Below are 18,428 nucleotides of genomic sequence, written 5' to 3' on the forward strand. Positions count from 1 at the left end.
CAGTACCGTTTCCAGTTTTCTGGTGGGTAATTGGAGATAAGAGTCTGATGGCCTGCCGGGCGCTGGTAGCTCACGCCTGTAATCCTAGCTACTCAGGAGGCTGAGATCTGAGGATCGCGGTTCAAAGCCAGCCCGGGCAGGAGAGACCGTGAGACTCTCATCTCCAATAAACCAGAAGTGGCGCTGTAGCTCAAGTGGTAGAGCGCTCGCCTTGAGCTGAAGAGCTGAGGGACAGCACCCAGGCCCAGAGTTCAAGCCCCACGACCGACAAAAAAAAAAAAGAAAAAAAAAAAAGAGTCTGATGGCCTTTCCTGCCTGGCCTGGATTTGAACTGCAATCCTCAAATCTCAGCCTCCTAAGTAGCTAGGATTACAGGCGTGAGCCACTGGCACCTAGCAAGAAGTAAAAATTTTGAATGGTTTTATAACCATTTAAAATTTTGAGTTAGTAATAAGAAACTTTTTTTTTTTTTTTCCAGTCATGGGGCCTGAACTCTTGGGCCTAGGCACTGTCCCTCAGCTCTTCAGCTCAAGGCTAGTGCTCTACCACTGGAGCACAAGCACCACTTCTAGCTTTTTCTGCTTATGTGGTGCTGAGGAATCGAACCCAGGGCCTCATGCATGCAAGGCAAGCACTCTACCACTGAGCCACCTTCCCAGCCCCACAAACTTTTCCCACAAAGAAAAGAGTGGGCCCAGCCAGCTTTTTTGTTTTTCTTTTTTTGTTGGTTGTGGGGCCTGGGCACTGTCCCTCAGCTCTTCAGCTCAAGGCAGAACTCTACCACTTGAGCCACAGCACCACTTCCAGTTTTCTGGTGGTTTATTGGAGGTGAGAGTCTCACGGCCTTTCTTGCCCAAGCTGGCTTTGAACTGCGATCCTCAGATCTTAGCCTCTTGAGTAGCTAGGATTACAGGCGTAAGCTAGCAGTGCCCAGTACCCAGCTATTTTTTACAGGCAAATTCTACTAGCATTCAAGAAGTAGATAATTCCGGGCTGAAAGGTGGCTCAGTGGTAGAGTGTTTGCCTTGCAGGCATGAGGCCTTGGGTTCGATTCTTCAGAACCACATAAGCAGAAAAAGCCAGAAGTGGGGCTGGCGCTCAAGTGGTAGAGTGCTAGCCTTGAGCTGAAGAGCTGAGGGACAGCGCCCAGGCCCAGAGTTCAGGCTCCACGACTGACCAAAAAAAAAAAAAAAAGAAGAAATAGATAATTCTAATCTTACATTAACTCTTTCATAGTGGATACTATGAGCTTGATACCAAACTACTTACCAATGTAACACAAATGCAAGACTATGAACTGAAGTGTATATAATTCAACAGTGCACAAAAAAGATTATGATAAAGTTGGGTGATGAACAGGTTGGGTTTGTTTCAAGAATTCAAGGTTAGTTCAACATAAGAAAAGCTATTATTAGCCAGGCATAGGTGGCTCACACCTGTAATCCTAGCTACTCAGGAGGCTGAGACTCAAAGCCAGCCTTCTCAGGAAAATCTGTGAGATTCTTATCTCCAATAAACCACTCAAAAAACAGAAGGTGGTGCTGTGGCGCAAGTGGTAGAGCACTTGCATTAAGCTGAAGAGCTGAGGGACAGCACTAGGCCCAGAGTTCAAGCCCCACGATTGACCAAAAAAAAAGAAAAGCTATTATTTTCTTTATTTCAAATAGCTTAAAAAATCAATTATCATGATATCTATAGAAAAGTAATCCAATAATTACTCATGTAAAAATAATTCAAACAATAAAATAATTCAGTAAAGGTCCAGGCAATGCTTTTAAGGATAAATATTCAATGATTTGAGTATGCAATGGTAGAAAAAAACACATCTAAACTAACAGAAAGGGCTGAGTGCTGGTAGCTCACACCTAATCCTAGCTACTCAAGTTGAGATCTGAGGTTGTGGTTCAAAGCCAGCCAGGGCAGAAAAGTCTGAGACTCCTCTTATCTCCAATTAACCACCAGAAAACCAGAATAGGCACTGTGGCTCAAGGGGTAGATTGCTCGCTCACCTTGAGCTAAAGAGCTCAGGGGCAGCATCCAGGCCCAGAGTTCAAGCCGCACAACCCCCCACAATCGACAATAAATAAATAAATAACAAAAAGGTAGACTAAAACCTGGAAATCCAATTCAACAAGAAACATACAAAACCTATAGAGACTCTGTGTGTGTGTGTGTGTGTGCGTGCGTGCGTGCGTGTGTGTGCGTGTGTATATGTGTGTGTGTGTGTGTACTGTTACTGAGGCTTGAACTCAGGGGCTCATGCTTTCCTGTGGCTTCTCTATCTCTGAACCAAATCTCCACTTCCAGCTTTTCTCTGGTTAACTAGAGATTCAAGTCTCAGGAACTTTTCTGCCTAGGCTGGCTTTGAACCACAATTCTCAGATCTCAAACTCCTGAGTAGCTAGGATTACAGGCGTGAGCCACCAGTGCCAAGCCCTTTCTGTTATTTTAGATGTGTTTTTTTCCTATCATTGCATACTTGAACCATTTAATATTTATCCTTACAGAAGCTATGCCTAGAACTTTAGTGAATTATATATCCAGTGTATATTGTGTGACTTTAAAATGTTCAAAGATGGGCTAGAAATGTGGCTTAGTGGTAGAGTGCTTGCATAGCATGCACGAAGCCCTGGGTTCAATTTTCCAGTACCACATAAACAGAAAAAAGAATAGCTGGAAATAGTGCTGTGGCTCTAGGGATAGAGTGCTAGCCTTGAGCAAAAGAATCTTAGGGAGTACCCAGGCCGAGTTCAAGCCCCAGGACTGGAAAAACAACAACAACAACAACAACAAAAGAATGGCTGAACTGGACATTGGCAGCTCATACCTGTAACCCTAGCTACTCAGGAGGCTTAGATCTGAGGACTGCAGTTCAAAACCAGCCCTGGTGGGCAAGTCCCATGAGACTCTTATCTCCAATAAACTACTCAGAAAAAGCAGGAAGTGGGTCTGTGGCTCGACTGGTAGTACCCTAGCCTTGAGCAAAAGAAGCTCAGGTACAGTGTCAAAGCCTAAGTTCAAGACCAGCAAAAAGAAAGAATGGCTGAGTGCTTGTGGCTCATACCTGTAATCCTAGCTACTCAAGAAGTTGAAATCTGAGGGTGGTGGTTTGAAGCCAGCCTGGGCAGGAAAATCTTTGAGACTCTTACCTCCAATTAACCACCTGAAAACTGGAAGTGAAGCTATGGCTCAAGTGTAGAGTACTAGCTTTGAACAAAAAAAGGTCAGGGATAATACCCCGGCCCTGAGTTCAAGCCCCAGAATTGGTACACAAACTATCAACAACAACAACAACAAAATGCAGTTTCAAGAGAATGATACATTTTGGGGGATGGAAAATAGTAAGACAAAGAAGAAGGCACATGGGTTCCAAGTTCTTTGATCCTTTTGATCTCTTCTACCTGAGACACACTGTCATTTAGCAAGAAAAGAAAATGGAAGAAAATCTTGGGTCAAAGACTTTTGAGGAAGAAAAAAACTCAAAAGTAAAACTTTTGTTTTGTCTTCCTATCCTTTCCTACTGAAGTATTTAGCAATAAACCATGAAGTGAAAAAGAAAAAAGATGCCTTCAAAGAATGGAAAGTAGACTTCAACACTGTTCCCTTAGGAGAGCCCTAAATTCACACCAGAACTCTCCAAGTTTTCACTCTTCAAATTTGGTTAGCAGCCTTAAATTTCAGTAATTTATTTAACTCAAAATGTTACAGCTGACTTCCCCAGATGTCCCAGTCAATCCTGAGCTCTACAAATTTTTCAAGACAAAAATATGTACCTGGTGGGGGGGAGGGGTGGCTCGAAAAACCCAGAAAAACAGCAGATGGCTCATGTCCTTGTAGGGTTCAAACCATTCCAAGTTAGAGGTTGGCGGGATATGGAGGGTCATTAGGTTCAGCCACGCATGCTGAGGTTGACGCCAGTGCTAGGACTCGCCAACAAGTGCCACTTATCCACTGGCCTTAACCCGGACTCAGGGGAGTCACCTCACTTTGGGGCAGAATCCTCCATTCTGTTACAGAACTGTCCCACACTCAGCTGACTGATTTTAGCTTTTCTCCTTGAACTTTATGGATTTCTGTGAAACTTAGGTCTAAAGGGTCCACCAAATGGATCTAAGAGGAACTTAGCCCTGAAGTATAATTTGCTTTTCTGGTTCCTCCCTCATCTTTAAACAGGAAGGTTTGCTTTCTGGGTGTGACTGACTGATTTTTTCCATCATCTTACCATGCTTTTTAGGCCACTTTACACATTTACATAAAGACATGTAGGGCTGGGAAGGTGGCTTAGTGGCAGAGTGCTTGCCTAGTACATGAAGCCCTGGGTTTGATTCCTCAGTAAACAGAAAAAGCTGGAAGTGGTGCTGTGGCTCAAGTGGTAGAGTGCTGGCCTTAAGCAAAAGAAGCTCAGGTACAGGGCCCAGACCCTGAGTTCAGGCCCCAGGACTGGCAAAAAAAAGAAAAAGAAAAAAAAGACATGTAAATATAATTTGGGCTAGAATTTTAATTCCTAGAAAAATGGGGTCCTTTGTAAATGGGGTCACAAATTCTTAGTAACTCTCATCCATTTCAGAGGCTGCCTCTAGAGCAGTCTTTGCAGTGCTCTTTGCTCAGCAGCCTCAATTACTTTATCTTGCAGAGATCAGAATGTGCCTAGCACACTATAGGTGTTCAGCACTGGACATTTGGTGGGAAGGGTTAAGTCAACTAAATAAGTGACTGGCCCTTGGGCTGGGAAGGTGGCTCAGTGGTAGAGTGCTTGCCTTGCATGCATGAGGCCCTGGGTTCAATTTCTCAGCACCACATAAGCAGAAAAAGCCAGAAGTGGTGCTGTGGCTCAAGTGGTAGAACCCTAACTGTGAGTTGAGCTGAAGAGCTGAGGGACAGCGCCCAGGCTCAGAGTTCAGGCCCCATGACTGACAAAAAAAAAAAAAGTGACTAGCCCAACTGTTAGATCTCATAACTCAGTCCTGTCCACTACTGTCTGTAGAAAATTCCCTTGAGTTTTTTGTTTTGTTTTTTGCTTTTAAACCAGTCCTGGGGCTTGGACTCAGGGTCTGGGCACTGTCCCTGAGCTCTTCAGCTCAACTCATGGTTAGGGTTCTACCACTTGAGCCACAGCACCACTTCTGGCTTTTTTAGTTTATGTGGCCCTGAGGAATCGAACCCAGGGACTCATGCATGCTAGGCAAGCATTCTACCACTAAGCCACATTTCCAACCCGTCCCTTGAGTTTTAAACAAGTTCTTTCTCCTCTCCTTCCCTCCTTCTACCGTAACTGCATATTGTTATGTGTAAAATTCTTGGATTCAACAAAAATACAGAAAGAAAATCAAAACTAAGTAACTTCATTCTATGATAATACCCCTACTGAACCAGCAGTCATAAATAAAACTTGAAAAGCCAGTGCTGGCAGCCTGGAAGCAGTTGGTTTGTTTTCAGACACTGGTGGTAGGTAGCATTGCCAACGAGCTCAGGTTTTCTGGTGACAAATCTGGTATTTTATTTTTTTGGGGGGTCTGGTTGTGGGGCCTGTACTCTGGGCCTGGGCGCTGTCCCTCAGCTCTTCAGCTCAAGGTAGCACTCTACCACTTGAGCCACAGCGCCACTTCTGGCTTTTTCCCCCCCTGCTTATGTGGTGCTGAAGAATCGAACCCAGGGCCTAAGGCATGCAAGGCAAGCGCTCTACCACTGAGCCACCTTCCCAGCCCAAATCTGGTATTTTATAAAGACAGCTATAAAACTTTTCACAGTCTTGGGTCCAATGTTCAGCTGGAGGAACATATCTCAAGGAAATGACTTAAATAAATACAGATTTCTAGCTAGGTACCAGTGGCTCATGCCTGTAATCCTAGTTACTCAAGAAGCTGAGATCTGAGGATCACAATTTGAAGCCAGCCATGGCAGGAAAGTCTGTTAGGCTCTTATCTACAATAAACTACTTTAAAAAGTCAGAAGTGGTGCTATGGCTCAAGTGGTAGAGTGCTAGTCTTGAGCAGAAGAAGCTCAGGGACAGTGCCCAGGCCAAGTTAGGGAATTTCCTGTCCTAGCTGGCTTTGAACCTCAATTCTCAGATTTCAGCCTCTTGAGTAGCTAGGATTACAGGTGTGAATCACCAGTGCTTGTTTTTTTGTTTTTGTTTTTTTGGTAGTTTTATTGGAGATAGTTTCATGGACCTTTTCTGCCTGGCCTGGCTTCAAACCATGATCCTTATATCTCAGCCTCCTGAGTAGCTAGGATTACAGGCATGAGCCACTGGCGCCCAATTCTGAGGTATGTTTTTTTTTTTTTTTTCTCAGTCCTGGGGCTTGGACTCTGGGCCTCGGCACTGTCGCTGAGCTTCTTTTTGCTCAAGGCTAGTGCTCCACTACTTGAGCCACAACACCACTTCTGGCTTTTTTTGGTTTATATGGTACTGAGGAATTGAACTTGGGGCTTCAAGCATGCTAGGCAAGCACTCTACCACTAAGCCACATTCCCAGCCCTGTATTCTCTCTCTCTTTTTTTTGTCAGTCATGGGGCCTGAACTCTGGGCCTAGGCTCTGTCCCCCAGCTCTTCAGCTCAAGGCTAGCGCTCTACCACTTGAGCCACAGCGCCACTTCAGGCTTTTTCTGCTTATGTGGTGCTGACGAATGGAACCCAAGGCCTCATGCATGCAAGGCAAGCACTCTACCACTGAGCCACCTTCCCAGCCCCCCTGGATTCTTATTAAAGTAGAAAAGAGGAGAGGTTAGAGAGCAAGCTGTCTCATTAGACTCCCAGTGCTGTCATTTGTGGCCTTAGGTAAGTGACTTAACTTCCCAACATTTTATTTTCAATTCATGTATCTAACATGGCTACTGTGACCTACAGCATAGTTTTGTTTGTTTTTTGTCAATCATGGGGCTTGAACTCTGGGTCTGGGCGCTATCCCTCTAGTACTCTACCATTTCAGCCACAGCGCCACTTGGATTTTCTGGTGGTTTATTGGAGTATAAGAGTCTCATGGGCTTTCCTGCTGGAGCTGGCTTTGAACTGTGATCCTCAAATCTCAGCCTCCTGAGTAGCTAGGATTACAGGCGTGAGCCACCAGCACCTGCCTTCTATCATAATCCTTTAAGGTGTATGCTACTATAAAGAAAAGCTAAAGATTCTGCTACGTGTTGGTGGGTTGCATCTGTAATCCTAGTTACTCAAGAGGCTGAGATCTAGAGGATTATGGTTCAAGCCAGTTTGAGCAGAAAAGTCTGTGAGACTCCATCTTAAAAATAACAGTGAAGAGCCGGGCGCTGGTGGCTCACGCCTGTAATCCTAGCTACTCAGGAGGCTGAGATCTGAGGATCGCGGTTCAAAGCCAGCCCGGGCAGGAAAGACTGTGAGACTCCTATCTCCAATAAACCACCAGAAAACCGGAAGTGGCGCTGTAGCTCAAAGTGGTAGAGCACTCGCCTTGAGCTGAAGAGCTGAGGGATAGCGCCCAGGCCCAGAGTTCAAGCCCCACGACCGACCAAAAAAAAAAAATAACAGCGAAGAGCAGGGCTGGAGGCATGGTTAAAATGATAGAGCACCAGGTTGAGGAAATATGTAAGGATCCAAGTCCAAACCCCCATACCAGCAAAAAAACAAACAGGAAAAAAAAGGAAATGTTGAAGAAATAAGCAGAGAAGGGATTATGTACATTAGATAAGAAAAATGTAAAGCATATGATACCAACTACAAACATGCAAAGACAAATGCATTTATACATTTGGAATGATAGGCATAGTTAGAATTTAATAATATTGTTAGGTCTGCTTTGTTAACAATTAGTCAACTTTCCTTGATCGTTTCAAGCAGAATCAAGCAGGAAACCCAGTCCCATGCCCTTACTTCCCCCAGTAGGGGCAGGTTTGGTAATAAATGTCACTTGGTGCTGGTTTCTGACCAGTGAATGCTTACCTGGAGGAGATAGAGGAGTCCTGGGACAAACAAGGTGATTGGGTACAGAGACTGGTATGTTGCTAAAGCAAGAAAAATAGCACTGAGGAAAGCACTGCCTGTAAAAAGAAATAAATGTATGGAATAACCCACCTCTCCGATCAGAATTAGACTCAGCAAGTCCCTATCAACATGAAACTTTCCATAACTGCTCAATCACCTGCCAAGTGCTTCCTGGTATGCAAGGTATTGTACAAACTCATGGGGAGTGAGAGCTTCTTGGCTTCATTACCCATGAAAGGAAAGCAAGGACATCAAAACCATCCACCTTTAGTAACTTGAGATGCCGCAGGCATGTTTCTTGTGAAATTTTCAGTCCCAGAAAGATTTTACAAAACTCCAGCCAAAGATGTACAAAGGGATCAAGTCCATTAACATCCATGTTCTACTTAATGCATTAGTTTATTAAACTTGCAATTACTGCTTATAAAATGTGAAGCTGTGAAACTACTACACTGGGTTGTGTAGTATCTCATCACACTACCTGCCACACTCCTTATCTTCAGTCATGTGCTTCCTTTTTGTTCTATGTAAAAGTATATGAATTTTTTGTTAATAATGTTCCTATTCCCCACATAAAATAACTATGAAAGAATTAAATGTTATATAAGAATTTGTAATGACATGGAAAGATACTTATAAAACCCTATTAAGTTCATAAAATAGACACTGTTTTTTGGGTTTTTTTGGGGGGGTCCATTGTGGGGCTTGAACTTTGGGCCTGGGCACTGTCCCTGAGCTCTTCAGCTCAAGGCTAGCACTCTACCACTTGAGCCACAGTGCCACTTCTGGCTTTTTCTGCTTATGTGGTACTGAGGAATCGAACCCAAGGCCTCATGCATGCAAGGCAAGCATTCTACCACTGAGCCACCTTCCCAGACCTGTGATTTTTTTTTTTAAAGTATGATCAAATATTTACCAAAAACAAACAAACAAACACTGAAGTCTAGACCACAAAAGTTTACAAACTGTTATCTCTACATGGTAGGATTATGGATTATTTTTTATTTTTGCTTCTCTGCATTCCTTTAAATTTTAAAAAATGAACATGCTTTGTTTTTTGTCATAGGCAAACAATTTATTGTTTTTGAAAAAAAAAAGAAACAACTGCTCCCCATTTTCAGATTTTTTTTTTGCTGGTCATGTTACCTGAATTCTGGGCCTGGGCTCTGTCCCTCAACTCTTCAGCTGAAGACTAGTGCTCTATCACTTGAACCATAGCACCACTTACGGTTTTTTCTGCTTATGTGGTGCTGAGGAATCGAACCCAGGGCTTCATGCATGCAAGGTAAGCACTCTACCACTGAGCCACCTTCCCAGCCCTATTTTCAGATGTTTTAAGACAACAGGGCACTATAAAAGTAAGGCTCGAGAAGCTGAGTTTACGGCAGAGGACTCAAAGTAGCTCAGAACTCAGGAGAAATGATCCGAGGCTGATGTTCATGATTATGTTTCATAAAGTAACAATACCCATGGTCAATCTTATTAGCTGTGTGGGGTCAAGTGTTCACTGAAAATAACAGATTAGTTTCATAAAAAGAAACATAACTCCTTTCAGTCTAAGGAGTTTCATCCCATTACCAACCCAGCACCAAGGACAACAGTAGGAAATGATCCCTAGCTCCGCTGCTCAACAAAGTGGTCTATGTACCAGAAACACCTAGAGCCACCGTGGAGGATAAGTGGGCATGGGTCAATGAATGTTATCACTTCATAGAAGTGCAAGTGGAGAGAAAAGAATTTTGAGTGTTCCATCTTTCAAACTAAAACACAAGCTAGGAACAATCCTGTTGGACAGAATATAAAGTAGAAAGAAGCAGAGAGCCAGTGCAAAAGTATAAATCTCAAGTGTTTGGGAGGAAGAGATTAGAAGAATGGCAGTTTGATGGGCTGGGAAGTTGGCTCAGTGGTAGAGCGCTTGCCTTGCATGCCTTAGGCCCTGGGTTCGATTCTTCAGCACCACATAAGCAGAAAAAAAAAGCCAGAAGTGGTGCTGTGGCTCAAGTGGTAGAGTGCTAGCCTTGAGCTGAAGAGCTGAGGGACAGCGCCCAGGCCCAGAGTTCAGGCCCCACAACCGGACCCCCCCCCAAAAAAAAAAGAATGACAATTTGAGACTGGCCTAGAGAAAAAGCAAGGAAGACCCCGTATTAATCAGTAAGATAGGCATGGCGATACATACTTAAGATTCTAGGTATACAAGAGGAATTTGGTCTGTGGCAGAACCCAGGAAAAAATTCAAGACTCTAGCTGAAAAATAACTAAAGCAAAAAAGAGCTGAAGGTATGCCTCAAGTGGTAAAGTGTCTGTTCAGTTTAAGTTCAAATCTAGTACCACTGGCGGGAGGTGGGGGAGGGAGGACGAAATATCTTGAGTGGGGCTGTCCCACCAATTCATGAGTGCTAGGCAAGATGTTCTGGATCCAGGGTCCCTGTATAAATGACTGAGCAGGGAGAGGAACAACTAAGTGAAGCCACCAGCAGAGGCCTCCATACACCAGCTAGGCTACAGACTAGCATCAGAACCATGCTGGAATGAGGAGATGGCACTAGAGGGAAATGTATGTCCTAACGCCTAATGGTGAAGATGGCCTCAAGATTCCTGGCTGAAAATCTGAATGATGTTTTGTTGGGAAAAAAAGTGCAAAAAAACTTTTCATTAGCATGGTTTTCTACAGATATTGGGGTAGGAGAAAGGAGAGGATCATATATTACTGAAGGAAGAAGGCTTCTGTTCCAACTTAATCTATTCTCATTGATGAGGTAAAAACAAAGATCTGACTTTCTTACTTTGCTTCATGAGACCCTAGCAAGTAAGGTATACACAGCCACCTTTCCTACCTTAATTGCCTGAGATCAATAATTATCTGGACCAGCTGTTTATAAGACCCCAGAGAGAAGAAAAGATTCATAGTCTAATAGAATGGACTTGTGAGTTTTAGAAAACTTATTCTGAGGATCAGCCAAGAGTCTTCCTTAGATGAGATCTTCAAACACTGTTTCTGGTGCTGGCAATTGAACTCAGGGCCTTGTACAAGCCAAGGAAACCTTCCCATTAAGCTACATCCCCAGTCCCCAGACAAAATCTTTTTTTTTGTTGTTGTTGGTTGTACAGCTTGAACTCTGGGCCTGGTCACTGTCCCTCAGCTCTTCAGCTCAAGGCGAGTGCTCTACCACTTGAGCCACAGTGTCAGTTCCAGTTTTCTGAGTGGTTTATTGGAGATAAGAGTCTCATGGACTTTCCTGCCTGGCTTGGCTTTGAACAGTGATCCTCAGATCTCAGCCTCCTGAGTAGCTAGGATTATAGGTATGAGCCGTGGGCACCTGGCTCAAAACAAACAAACAAATATATATTTTGCCAGTCCTGGGGTTTGAACTCAGGGCCTGGGCTCTGACCCTGAGCCTCTCTGTGCCCAGGGTTAGTGCTCTACCACTGAGCCACAGCACCACTTTTGTTTTTTTCTGTTTATGTGGTACGGAGGAATTGAACCCAGGGCTTTATGCATGCTAGACAAGCACTCTACCACTAAGCCATATTCCCAGCCACAGACAAAATCTTTTTGTGTGTATATTCTGGCCCTAGGGCTTGAATTTCAGGGCTTGGGCACTATCTTTGAGCTTTTGTGCTCAAGGCTAGTGCTCTACCACTTTGAGCTACAGCACCACCATTTCCAGTGTTTTGGTAGCTAACTGGAGATAGATGACTCACAAACTTTCCTGCCTGGGATACTCAGCCTCCTGAGTAGCTAGGATTATGGGCATGAGCCACAGATGCCTGGCCAGACCAAATCTTTACAAAGGGAGAATCTATCTGTAAGCAAGCGCCATCAACTTCCAGCTCAATACCCAAGCCATCCCTCTAACCCCCCGCCCCAGTTCCCTCCTCTCTCCTTACATCAGCAGAGATCTCAATAGTCTTTTCCTTCCCTCATATCCAGCCCACCCTCCACAGAAGCACTGAAAGGATCCTTAAACTGTGAGGTTTCATTTCATCTGAGATTAAATCCAAACTCCAAGAGTAAGCAAGATCCTCATTTCAGTGTTCTGCTTCCAGCTTTGCCGTTCAACACCTCTGAACACACCCTATCCTCCACCACAATGGCCTCTTCCCCAGTTCCTGAAAAAATTCTGCCTTTTCTTATGTCTGTTCTCAGGCTACTCCCTCTGCTAGAGCCATCTTTTCCCATTCTTCTAGCAGAAACTCATGGCCAATTGAAATGTCACTTCCTCTACCAGTGCAAGCAGCTAACATTTGTTGCTCACGTACTAAGTATTCTGCATTAAGAACATGCCAGATTCAAAAAGACCCTCAAGCATAACAACCATCTTGGGGAAATTTGTCTGTTCATTATCTTGTTAATAGTTTCATGGATAATACAAAGCACATATGCTTCTCATTTTACAGGCAAAGAACCTAAGGCACAGAAATGAGACCACGTATGAACCCCAAACCACACATCACCGTCAGCCCATCCTCACTCTGTGCCAGGGAGCCTCTGTATGCCATACTTACACTGTCTTCCAGGACTCTGCCCCTGGATCCTCTCTCCACAATTTGTCTTCCTAATTGCTCAAGGGCAATAAACCTTAATTTTAGATCTCTTGTACCTAGCACAGTGCTTGGCACATGTGATGAATGTTGTAACTAACAATATTATTCAGTGACACACATAAAATCCTTAAAAAACATATTAAAAGAAATCAATATTCTTGAGGAAGAACTCATTAAGTAGAAAATACATTGGTAAAACACAAAGCAAAGCATTTGGGGGCAGGGGCTGGGCACAGGCATGTTCTGTGGAAGAAGGACCGATGGCTGAGGCCTGAAGGCTGTGGGCAGAAACGTGGTGCTGCAACAGGCAGTGGTGTAGTGTGGGTGCTCTGGGTGTGGGATGAGAGGACAGGTGTGGATGGGCACATGCACAGCCTGATCTAAAGTGAGGGGGAGTAGGCAGGCACACAAGACTCAGGAAGAGCTAGTAAGTTTTGAGAAAAACTAAATGGGGCAAGAACAGTAAGTTCGGAAGGAAGACACAGCTGGAACGATATGTGCTTGGGGCAGGGAAGATAAAAGTAAAAGGTGACTCCAAACATTGTAGACAAAACTATGCAATAGGCAAACACTGTTAAAGTTTGCTCTCTGCCAAGCATGGGCTGGGTGGCAGGGAGACTGGTGACTCAGATAGCCTGTGTCCTCAGGGTGCTCCTGTGAACAATTGCAACACAAGAGAGGAAAGGACAGGAGAAGCAGACCTAGCCCATCAGGGCACACTGACACCAGCGTTGTGAACAGTATATAAGGCCTAACATTCAGGAAATGGCACATGCAGGAACAGGAGGGTGAGACAATCATGTGCTAGAGTGAGGTGTTGACAGCAAGTAGCTCAACATGGCAAAATAGAGAGAACTCGAGGAATGACTGGAAGAAGACCCAAAGGGGCTCCTGAGGAGGCTGGTAACGTTCTGTCTCTTAATCTGGGTACTAAGACTCACCTTTTTTTTTTTTTTTGCCAGTCCTGGGGCTTGAACTCAGGGCCTTAGCACCATGCCTAAGCTGCTTTTTGCTCAAGGCTAGCACTCTACCACTTGAGCCATAGCACCACTCCTGGCCTTTTCTGTTTATTTGGTGTTAAGGAATCGAATCCAGGGCTTTGTGCATGCTAGACAAGCACTCTACATTCCCAGCCCAGAGACTCACCATTTTGTAAATATTTATTTATCTGTACATTAATGACTTCTGCATATATTACATACTTTGACTAAAAAGTCACAACCTGAAAAGTCTTAGCAAGCAGCTTGGGGTCAGATCATGGAGGGCTTAACAACAAAATTTATTCAAAACAATGACCTACAGGCCCAGACAGGAATACTGAAGTAACGTCTGAAATAGGGCTTTGTGTAGGCAAGAGTGAGGGCAGGTCAAACTATGCCAAGAGGGATATGAGTTTTACCCCAAAATGATACAACTCAATCATTGTCTGCTTGTGCATCCAAGATGCTCATAGAGTAGGTTTTTTGAACAAGGCCTGATCACAGAATATTAGGGAAAATCAATCAAGTGGGTTTGTGCACTTGGCCGTAATATGAGGGAACATCATTATCTACACAATCTAGATCTGAGTATGTTTTCCAACTCTCCATTTGTGTCAGGGTGGGGGCCGAAACAAGCCTCCGCAAGACTGGAATAACATTTGGCCTCCAGGGACCGTACCTTAATCTGGGCCTGGGTGGGTGGCACAGCTGTCGGGGGAAGCAAGAATGAAACGAGGAGGGGCCTGGGGGACTGGCTGGGGATATGAACTTCAAGGAGGGTGAGCAGAGAGCACAGACAATGTCCTGTCCCAAGATAGGCAGTGGGACAGACTAGTATGTGGTCAAAAGGGCTAAGGTCCCATGGGATTATCAGAAGAGGAAGTTACACCAGTGTCTGAGGCAACAGTGAGAAAGAAGGGCTGGAGTGGGGGTAGAGCAAGGCCCGAGGTACTACATTTCCTGCCAAGTGTGCTCTTCTATCCCGGTAGGTGCCTTCAAACCATGTCCACCCCAATGACCATAAAAGCTTTACTCAGCCCAGTCACAACCATTGGCAATTTGCACGTCATAGACCTTTTAGTCCTTTCAATAACTCCAGGAAGTTAGTACTATTATTATTCTCATTGCACAGGTCAGAAAACTGAAGAACATAAATTGTTTGGCCAGGATCACAAAGTCAGTCAATGACAGGACTAGGATTGTTCCCAGGCAGTCTTACTTCAGACCTCTTACTCCTTTCCTGCATTACTATGGCAATCTCAATCTCCATTTGTGTTTGAACCATAAAAATCATAATAAAGGAGTACAACTATTCATTGAGTGGATTTTGCTAAGCACTCTGTATTTCTCATTTATTCCTCACTAACTCTAGGAGGCAGATATCTGTGGGATCAAAGTGAGGCTCCTGAAGTTGCATCACTTGCCCAAGACTACAAAGCTTATAATTAGAAAACCTTTTATTTGCTAGTCACTGGTGGCTCATGCCTGTAATCCTAACTCATCAGGCTAAGATCTAAAGATCAAGGTTCAAAGCCAGCCTGGGCAGGAAAGTCTGTGAGACTCTTATCTCCAATAAACTACCAAAGTGAAGCTGTGGCTCAAGTGGTAGAGCATAGCCTTCAGGGACAGTACCCAGGCCCTGAGTTCAAACCCCAGGACAAGGAAGAAAGAAAGAAAGAAAGAGAGAGAGAGAGAGAGAGAGGGAGGGAGGGAGGGAGGGAAGGAGGGAGGGAAGGAGGGAAGGAAGGAAGGAAGGAAGGAAGGAAGGAAGGAAGGAAGGAAGGAAGGAAATTCCTTAATCTGATCTTCTCCATGGTCCCTCCTCATATTATTCCTGCTCTGTCCTGCAGCTGGGTCTTTTACCCAAGCCCAGAAAGACTATTAATCTTGAGAGATCTTTAAAAATGACTGCTACAAAGAGTAAACCATTCACACCTAGTACATGCCTCTGTACTATGCACCATGCTATATAAGGTAGAGGCTGTTTCAGTATCCAAGCTCTTGGAAACTACAGCCCAGAACAGTTAAGAGACTTGTCCAAGGTAATGCAGCCAGTAAACAGTGGAGCTGGGATTAGCCACCAGATCTAACATCAGAGCAGTCTGAGCTCTTAATCATCCTTGACTGCCTTCTGAAGGTACATCCTGATCTTTTTTTCTCCTTGGCAAGAAGATGTGTCACATGGCTTCTTTTGGAGGAGTAAGTGAAATTGAAAGGATCCTTACTGGCAAACTTTAAGTTTCCTGTTTGGAATATCTCATTGTTGACAAATACCAGCAATGAATAAGCAGGAGTACCTATCACCACCAGTCAGTTTATTTTTCTTTTAAAGGCCTAATGAAGACTACTTCACAGGAATGAAGTATTTTAATTAGCTCACTGAAAGGCACAGTGCCCTTTGACCAAAGCAACAGCCTTCAAAGTGAAACCCATGCAACTCACTATATCAACATCAATCCTACCCATAGTCCAGTGTTTCCTTGACAACACTCCATTAAGGACATCACAATGCAGTGGCCTCTGCCTGGGCCTGGCTTGTCTCTCAGTGTGTCCCAGGCAACCTTGGGCTGCCACAAAGGAAGTCAAAAGAAAGCAAGTAGAAGTCTAAGGAATCAGAGCAAATGAAGCCACTCTCTTCTGTAGGGGTGTCTACTCCAGGAAAGTCTAGGGATCTTCACTATACCTTTATTATCACAAGTTAATTTATGCTTAATTTTTTAATGTGATAGTTTTATTCCTATCAGCCTAAATGAGAAATAGTCAAGTAATTTTTTGTGGGTGTGGTGGTACTAAGGGCTTGAACTCAGGACCTCATGGTCTTGATTCACTTAAGTTTTGCTCAAGGCTGGCACTCTACAACTTGAACCGCAGCTCTACTTCTGGCTTTTGTGCTAGTTAATTGGCAATGAGAGTCTCACAGATTTTTCTGCCCAAGCTGGCTTCAAACTGTGATCTTCAGATCTCAGTCTCCTGAGTAGGTAGACTTACAGGTGTACGCCACCAGTATCCAGCATCAAATAATTTATTTTTAATTGTCTTATTGAAAGAATTTTGGGGGTTAAAGAAACATATAAAAAGACAATAAAAATCACCCATGAATTTACTTTTGAGGGACAAATATTGCTCTTTTGGGATATACTATTTTTGTTGTCTTAAACTAGTTAAGGTTAATTAAAATCTAACTTTGTGTTCTGCATTTAAAAAACTACAATTGTCATTGTATACCTGTGTGGAAATGTTATAATGAACCTCCCATCCCTTGTACAGATTATGTATGAGAATAACAAAAAAATCCTACAGTCTGGCCACTGGTGGCTCATGCCTATAATCCTATCTACTCAGGAAGCTGAGACCTGAGGACTGCGGTACTCAGATTTGAAGCCAGCCAGGCAGGAAAGTCAATGAGACTCCTGTCTCCAAAAAAATACTCAGAAAAAGCTTAAATGGCACTGTGACTTATGGCAGAGTGCTAGTCTTGAGCAAAAGAAACTCAAGGACAGGACTGGGAATATGGCTGATGAAAAAGTGTTTAGCTAGCATGCATGAAGCCCTGGGTTTGATTCCTCAGTACCACATAAACAGAAGACGTTGGAAGTGGCACTGTGGTTCAAGGGGTAGAGTGCTAGCCTTGAGCAAAAGCACTGAGGGACAGCACCTAGACCCCGAGTTCAAGCCCCAGGACCAGAAAACTACAAATATTCTCACATAATTACAATTACTTAAAAATACCTACTACTAGGGCTGGGAAGGTGGCTCAGTGGTAGAGTGCTTGCCTTGCATGCATGAGGCCCTGGGTTCAATTCCTCAGCACCACATAAGCAAAAAGAAAAAAGCCGGAAGTGGCGCTGTGGCCCAAGTGGTAGAGCGTTAGCCTTGAGCTGATGAGTTTGAGGGACAGCGCCCAGGCCCAGAGTTCAGGCCCCACAACCGGACCCAGAAAACAAACAAACAAAAAAAAAACCTACTACTGTGTTTTACTTAATTTTCTCTTAACCACACCTGTATTTTGAAATATTTTCTATTTTCTACAACCCCAAATTATTCCACTAATAACTTTTGTATCGTCAAAGTTTTATCTGTATTTCTGCGTTACTTCAGGGTAGGTTCTCAAAAGTAAATTTGGGAAATAAAAAAAAAAGTACAAACACTTTAAGATAACTGCCAAACTTCTTTCCAAAAGGGTTATATACATTTCTAAGTAAAACTGCTATGTGGGAAAATACTTATTTGATAGAACCTTTGCCAGTACAGAGAATTATCTTCTAAAATCGATGCCAATTCCAAAGGCCAAGTGAGGTTTTTTTTTTGATCACCAAGTTGGAGGCATAGTTCATGTAGTGGCTTGCCTACCTTAACATGTAGGAAGTCCTTCCTGGGTTCAATCCCTAGCACTAACACACACACAAACACACCCTCAAAGACATTCCTATTTATTTCAATTTGTTGAAGACTTCTTCTGGACTTCTGAGTGATTTTATATTTTCTGTCAAGTTTATTCCCCCATGTTCTTTTAAAAATGGACCAAATTAAAGTTTCACTAATTTTACTATACAATAAAAATGTGAATGCAGAAAATGAGTAAATGATCTAGTTGTTTCATTGTATAAACTGTTAGTAGGTATTAGTAATATGGAAGAGTCAAAGTGGTACACAGAGCCAGCTAAAATAAAACTCTTCAAATATTTTAAGATTAGGAAGCTGTTTGTGAGTCTCTATTTATAGTAGCCACAATGGAAAACAAACCTCCTGTGAAAGGGAAGAGAGCTGGGACTTTAATTTGCATGAGAAATGGAAGTCAGGGTGGGGCAGGGTGAGGAAAAACTTATTTTTCAATTAAATGCTTGATTTATTAAAAAAACAACTGAGGGCTGGGAAGGTGGCTCAGTGGTAGAGCGCTTGCCTTGCATGCATGAGGCCCTGGGTTCGATTCCTCAGCACCACATAAGCAG

General features: G+C 43.6%; 1 protein-coding gene across 1 annotated transcript in view; it reads right to left on the minus strand.

The window, feature by feature from the left end:
* Pigu (phosphatidylinositol glycan anchor biosynthesis, class U) overlaps window positions 1–18,428 on the minus strand; it is a 99,827-nt gene that overhangs the window by 28,590 nt on the left and 52,809 nt on the right. Inside the window, exon 7 of the mRNA XM_013011075.1 lies at window positions 7,913–8,010. Within this exon, the coding sequence (XP_012866529.1) occupies window positions 7,913–8,010 (98 nt within the window). The remainder of the gene's footprint in view (window positions 1–7,912; window positions 8,011–18,428) is intronic.

This window comes from Dipodomys ordii, unplaced genomic scaffold (genome assembly GCF_000151885.1).
Source record: "Dipodomys ordii isolate 6190 unplaced genomic scaffold, Dord_2.0 Scaffold13, whole genome shotgun sequence".
Classification (NCBI taxonomy): Eukaryota; Metazoa; Chordata; class Mammalia; order Rodentia; family Heteromyidae; genus Dipodomys; species Dipodomys ordii.